Source organism: Acanthochromis polyacanthus, chromosome 15 (genome assembly GCF_021347895.1).
Source record: "Acanthochromis polyacanthus isolate Apoly-LR-REF ecotype Palm Island chromosome 15, KAUST_Apoly_ChrSc, whole genome shotgun sequence".
NCBI classification, from domain to species: Eukaryota; Metazoa; Chordata; class Actinopteri; family Pomacentridae; genus Acanthochromis; species Acanthochromis polyacanthus.
The window spans coordinates 7,359,657-7,366,222 of record NC_067127.1 but is presented as its reverse complement, the minus strand read 5'-3'; the positions used below and the strand labels follow the sequence as shown (position 1 = coordinate 7,366,222).

Sequence of the window (6,566 nt, the reverse complement as noted above, 5' to 3'; positions counted from 1 at the left end):
ATATTTAGACTATTGTGTTGGTGTTTGTCGGGTTTGTAGGTTGTCTGAGTATAAAATGCTGCTGTTATGAATAATTTCCTTGTTAGGATCAATAAAGAATATATTCTATTTTAGTGAGTATATAGCTATACTCACTGAATACTAAAATACTAAAATGCTCGATCGGTGGCAGCATTTCCTGTCAAATAAATAATAAATCTTTTAGAATTAAAAGAAATAAGTACCACTGCACATAATATAATATAATAGTAGAGGAAATGTTGGCATCTTTTTTCTTTATTTTTATTATTTATTTATTTATTTTGGAAAGGTAGCCAAAATATAGCCAGAGAAAAAACAAAATACTGATTATAGTAATCAGAACACCTCGGTGTGTAGCAGCATTTTTCAGCATGTCGTGGAAATACTTAAAGTTCAATCTGCACTATATTCTGAGGTTCCTGTTCTGAAGTTCTTCATCCAGCAGCGGAATGTGAACTGAACAGGGAAGAGCTGGGACACTTTGCAGCCGACAGTGGATTCATGCGCTGCTGGCTGCGTTTTAGCAACTTTATCGACTTAGCCAGAGTCACATGAGAACTGAAAGCGTCGCTATCGGGCTGTTTGTGGACGCTTTTATGCACCGTGAAACAAACTAATTAATATTTATTACAATGGGAAGCTGGAAGAATCACGTGCGCGCTGGACTGCAGCAGAGAGACCTGAAAGAGAAACTCCCCTTCGCTGGCGTTTTCACGAGCTGTAAGACTGATGTTTACCTTTTATTCTCCTCATTTCCATTCAAGATGTCGCCTAAAGACACCTGTTGGTTTTCTTTCAGTGTCTCACCTGGAGGAAAGATTTGAAATTCGCAAACAGATTGTGGATGATGTTCTGTCTAACAGGTTTGGATTTCACTTCTGTTGCTCTTGGTGTCCAAAGTTTCATTAATAAAAATAGATGAAATAAAAATAAAACATGCTTATATGCAGGTTGTTTTGATTTCAGTTTAGAACCAGGTGGAGTAGAAGTTGGGAAAACCACCAGATTCCTTCAACTCCAGCTGAGAGAGAGTGAACACCTGGCAGACAAGGTAATCACCATATTTTAAAATCTTTGTAAAATGCTTTTTAGCTGTCATTAAGGTAAATAAGTAGCAGCAGTTTGCATAGGGGTCATTCCAGAATTAGAGGACATTTTACGTCCCACCTATCAAATTTTAAATATTCCGTGTAAAAATGCTTAAACATGCAGTTGTTGTGTAAATTTACTCATCCTGAGACCGAATCTAAACAAAAGTAGGAGAAAAGGATGTTTGAAATTGTGTTTCAGAAAATTGAATCTCAAATAAAACAGTTAAAGTGGAATTTAAATCTACTTTTTTTATATTATTTTTTTCATTGACGTCTCCTGTAGTTGTGGGAACATTTTTTAATCAATATAATATTTTAAATAATAATATTTATGCATGTGTCCCACAACAACCCTGTTAGCAAAACCTTTTTAGCAGTTAGAAGAAGAAGAAAGGAGGGAATCACACAATGTGCTGGAATTAACATCATTTCAATTCAGTTACTTTGTTTATCCCCAAGGGGCAATTAAAAAGGGCATAAAGAGCAGCATCAATGAAGACAAGGTCAACATCAGACAATAAAAGCGACACAAAGTTCTAAATAAAAAAATAAACAAATTCTGTAATTTAAAAACAAAGTTCTGAGTTTTCCAGAAGAATGGGTAGAGCAAAAGAATGTCCTCAATTCTATTTTTTATATTTTCAGAACATTGTCAGCCTTGATTGAATGTCTCACTGTACCTCATATTATCTGGATAAGGAAATATCTTTTTACTTTTTTGTTTACTTTTTTACATCTGCAACTCTGTTACTGTGATTAGAGTAGGGTTAGCAAAGAACAAAGAAAACATGGAACAAAAATGGCACCACTGATGTGTAAGCTGAGCCAATCAAGCATTTGATAGTTTATTACCTATTTCTGATGATTATGTAGCAGAAAACTTTAGAGATGGCCTATTTTTTCAAAAAATGTTGAAGCCCAACTTTCCTCCTATTCTGGAATGACCCATGTATTAGTAAGAAATCTCAGGTGTATATTTGACAATCTGATTATATGTTTACTCTTTCACCTTTAAAGGTTCACTATTGCATTGGGTCACAGCAGTGCAGCGTTTAATGGACCCATATGGTCATCTTTGCATGGTGTGTGCAGACGGTGACCTTTAATCTGATGACATCCTCCCATTGTTCAGTCAATTCCTCCTTTGTGTGGTCTCCCCAGTTGTCTCAGACTGTCTCTGACCTGACCACCGTCCTGCATCTGAAGGAGGCTGAGCTTCAGCACTGGCAGTCACGGTAACTGACATCACAGTGGTCAATTCTAGATATAGCCTGAAGAGACCACAAAACATTGATTGCTGGTCAATTGTTTAACTGCATTCTCCTCAAAAGTAGTTTTTTAATGACTTGAAATATAAGATTCATCTTACATTATGTCCTCCTATTAGATATCACAGAGCAGGTGCATAATTTATGAATTTTGCAGCATTTTTTGAACTAGCTGTTTTTAGTGAAATCCCTATCCTAATTGATTATCTGCCTGGCCGATTGTCGTGGCAATTTTTTGGCAATTTTGTGACAAACAATATCAGTGTTTTTATTGACAGATTATTGATAAATTAAATGTGCTACTTCAGGTCTGATGGAGCCATCTCTTTCTGTCTGTAGTTTGTTGGATAAGAAATGTCTCTCAAGTAGAGACTGAGCTAGACTTGTGTTTCTTGTAAAGTTGTTGCCAAAAACTAGGAAATTAGCTCCTCTCACAGTGGCTAACGCTATGCTAACAGCTAGCATCTAAGCTAAAGATTACCCTGAAACAGTGTCTGGAATACAATAATTAATAGCGCGTTAAAATATGGAAATTAATGTGCAACAAAAATGACAGAACAGTGAAAGATTAAGAAAATAGAGAACAGCAGGAGACAAACTGATGAATCTCAGTCGATGCCACAGAAACAGAGTAGAATTTAATCACTCATATTTCTGTTTTACATACTCAGTCGTAGTCACCCTTTTGAATGAAAAAGTCTAATTATGAAAGACAGGTTCTCTGCTATCACATGCTGTTAAAACATTACATTTATTGTATATTGGGTCCAGATATCAATTATCGGCTTTTCTTGATCACCAGTAATCAGTAACAGCCCCAGACCAACCATGCTAATCGATCCCTCCAATATACTGAACAAAAATATGAAAGTCACATGTAGCATTCTATTAAACTCTATCCATTCTTTTTCAAATAGTGAAATAAGTATTTCTTGCTCCAACACACAGTATCTCTACTACAGAATGGATATCGGGAAACAACCAAGTACACAATATGCTGTATTAAGAGTTAAATCACAAATTAGTACCAAATGTGTCCACCATATTGTAGGGCTGGCTCGAATAGTGGTTTCTGGCCTCCGAATATTCGGGCCCTATTAAAGACGAATATCCGAATATTCGTTCCGCCCCGTAACGTCCGACGGGGGGCGAATATTCGGATACCAAATTCATATCCGGATAGTGCCGTAGCGAACAAATATCCGGATATTCGGGATATTCGGGTACAGCCCTACCATATTGCCACACATCTGCAGCACAAAGCGTTAATTCTTCCTAGAGCGCTTGGAGAATTCGGTGGACATTATGGAGGACAGAATAACATTGCTGGACATATCCATTCAGGGCGGTCAAAATAAATTTTTCGTCAACAAATGATAAAATTGTGGACATTCAGGGGCCTGGCTGTAGTTCTAACTGGCATACCATCATCCGGTGTGCCAACAGCCTGTTCTCATTTTTCTCTTGCCATGTGTGGAATTGTGTCATTTCAATTAAAAAAAAATCATTTTAAAGAGGCCTTTTATACTTACTGGTCACTTCTCTGTGGACTGGTCACGCTATCTAGTCATTGTCCTGTCGCCAGTTGAACAGCTCCAAATCTTTTTGTGCACAGTTGGATAAATTTAACCCTTTTCTAGCAGTGTTCAGTAGCATTGTGGGGTTACATTTGTGCTGCTGTATGTGAAATTCTGAATAATAAACTCAACCATAAATCACTTTGGTTTGGACAGTGTTGGAACCAGCAGCGTAAATCCACCTTAAGCCACTTGTTCTTTGGTTTTGTTGATTGAACTTCGACCTACAAAATCCAACATCTAAGAGTCTGAAGTAATAGAACCACAGCGTGATCAATAAATCACCGTTTTATTGCTCGGCTCTTTCAGTGTGTCCCAGTACCGTCAAGAGGCCCTCATTCTGGCTAAAGGGAGTAACACCCTGAAGGCAGCTCTTTCAGAATTCGAGTTCACTGTTGAGTGTCAGTCCAAAGAGTTAGTGGCCTTACGTGTGGAGCAGAAAGGACTAAAAGAAACATTGGCACAAGCTTGCATAGAGAAGGAACGGCTTTTACAGCGATGGATGGAGGAGAAAAGGGGGGAGGCGGAAAGGCTGAATAAATACAACGACATGCAGGAAAGGTAAGAGGGTGAAGGTGTGATCTGTGTCAGTTTTAATGAAAACATATCCACAGTTTGGAGACTTTAGGCCGTTTGCTTTTCATCAGGTGGCAACATTTGGCCAGCCAGCTGAAGAAACACTTCCAGAGGAGAATGAGAAGAGAGTGTTCCCCCATTGTGACCCGCTGTTCAAGTGATGCAACAGAAAACTCTCCATCAGCCATTAAGGGTAAGAATCAGCATTCTCAGTGCTAATGCATAATTCAGCAGGTGCAATTTGATATTATTACTTCACCTCAGTGCTGCTTCACTAAGACCCTTCATTAAGACCATCCTTTCCACCCTCTTAATTAAACACCTCTCGTTCGTGAGGTCAAGACAACGAGGGTGTCATCATGGTGAAATGCTAATGTGATCAACACGGCGCTAATGGTACTGATGAAGGCCCATTCAGCCTTTGTCAAATGATGCCTTGTAAGGAATATTATTAGAAATCCGTTTAAAGCCCAGCACCCAAGTGACCATCGAGTGAATCACACACAGTATCAGTCATGTTTGCCTCAACCCTTTTTGTCAGGCTGTGAAAACACATTGATTATAGCTAAAATGGTCATAGAAGACAGCTGCAGGGGATTGTGCAGTGTCATAGGAAGGGGAACTGTCATGATTCTTGTCTGCTTTGGCCTGATTGTAAGAAAGCTGCACTTCTGATCTTATGACATGTGATGTCATGTTGCTGGTGTTTTTTTTCTGAGAAATATGATTTGGTTTGATTGAGATTTAAAACCTGAAACACAGTTAGTGTTAAAGTACATTTAAATATATTTTACATTACATTTGAGGAATGCGATTCTTTTTTCATCATTTAACCAAACATCAGGTGTCACTTCATTATTGTTACATAAGTAATACTCATTAGTTGTGAGGATAAAGAGAGATTTACGCTCATAACTAGTAATTGTAAGTCAGTTACCAGATAATTGATAAGCAGCTATTTTGGTAGTAAGGTCATTTTTTTTAGTAAAAACACTCTATTCTCTGGTTGCTACTTCTCCAATGAGAATTTTTATTTTTTTAATATTATAGCAAACTGAGTATCTCAACCCTGAAGTGCAGAATTTTTGTCTCCCTCTTCTGGTAGCATGATAAATTACTCATATACCGTTGACCTACCCTGAAGATGTATGCCTTGCTGTAAATCACTTTCTGTTTTGACTCTGATCATTCCTCTGAACACAGAGTTTCTTTTTTTATCTGGAGCGTCAGAAACCTCTCTTGGATGCTTTGTATATCTTAGCCTAATTATTGTGGTTTACTCCATCTCCATCCGTATGATTGCTTCCCTCAACTCCAGCTTCAAAGTGATTTTTTTTTTCTTAGATTTTCCAGTTCAAATAACAGTTAATCTACAACCTTCTTCAGGAACTTAAACTTAATCATTCTTAGAAGGATGGATGGTGACGTCTTGAGCTGTGTGTTGAATGTAGCCGAAAACATGTAGTTCACCCTTTTTATCATCTTGTCCTCAGGGATCAATAAGGCTGCCGTTACACACCAGGGACGCTCCGGCTACAGCCATGTCTCAGCTGCAGCAAAAGTGTAATACTCCCCTGAGATAATGGTGACAAAAGGCTTTCTTCTCTGCGGTTGCGTCTCTTCCTCAGTGCTTGTAGATGAAGAACTAATTGCTCATATGTGAACTAAAGAACAATGACCAAAGAGTGACTTTTTGCTAAGGTGAAGCGAAGTACTTCATCTGTATCGGTTTTTTAATTTGCCTAAAAATCCATTTAAAGATTTTCTGTGAGGAGGGAATGTTTAAGCTAGATTTAGTGTGCCAAATTTTACATTTATTGCTATAGCCCAAGTCAGCCTTTCTCAGTTATTTTTTTAATAACTGGGGACCTTGATGCTTAAAATAACTTTTGAATTGTGAATGTCTTATTAAAATGGAAAAAATAAACCCAGACTCTCATTGTAAGCTATTGTACTGAAGAAAGATTTTTGTTTTTTTTCACTTGTAAAAAAAATAAAGAAACTTTTATACTGATTTTGTTTGTATTTTTGTA

The 6,566-nt window shown here is 37.6% G+C and overlaps 1 protein-coding gene across 1 annotated transcript; it reads left to right on the top strand.

The window, feature by feature from the left end:
* Positions 1-501: 501 nt before the first annotated feature.
* si:ch1073-143l10.2 (uncharacterized protein LOC565165 homolog) lies at positions 502-6,547 on the top strand. Its single transcript, XM_022214746.2, has 7 exons — positions 502-741; positions 821-884; positions 988-1,072; positions 2,274-2,347; positions 4,267-4,518; positions 4,605-4,726; positions 6,027-6,547. The coding sequence occupies exons 1-7, from the start codon at positions 654-656 to the stop codon at positions 6,098-6,100; spliced, it is 759 nt and encodes a 252-aa protein (XP_022070438.2). The 5' UTR covers positions 502-653; the 3' UTR covers positions 6,101-6,547.
* The last annotated feature ends 19 nt before the right edge of the window (positions 6,548-6,566 follow it).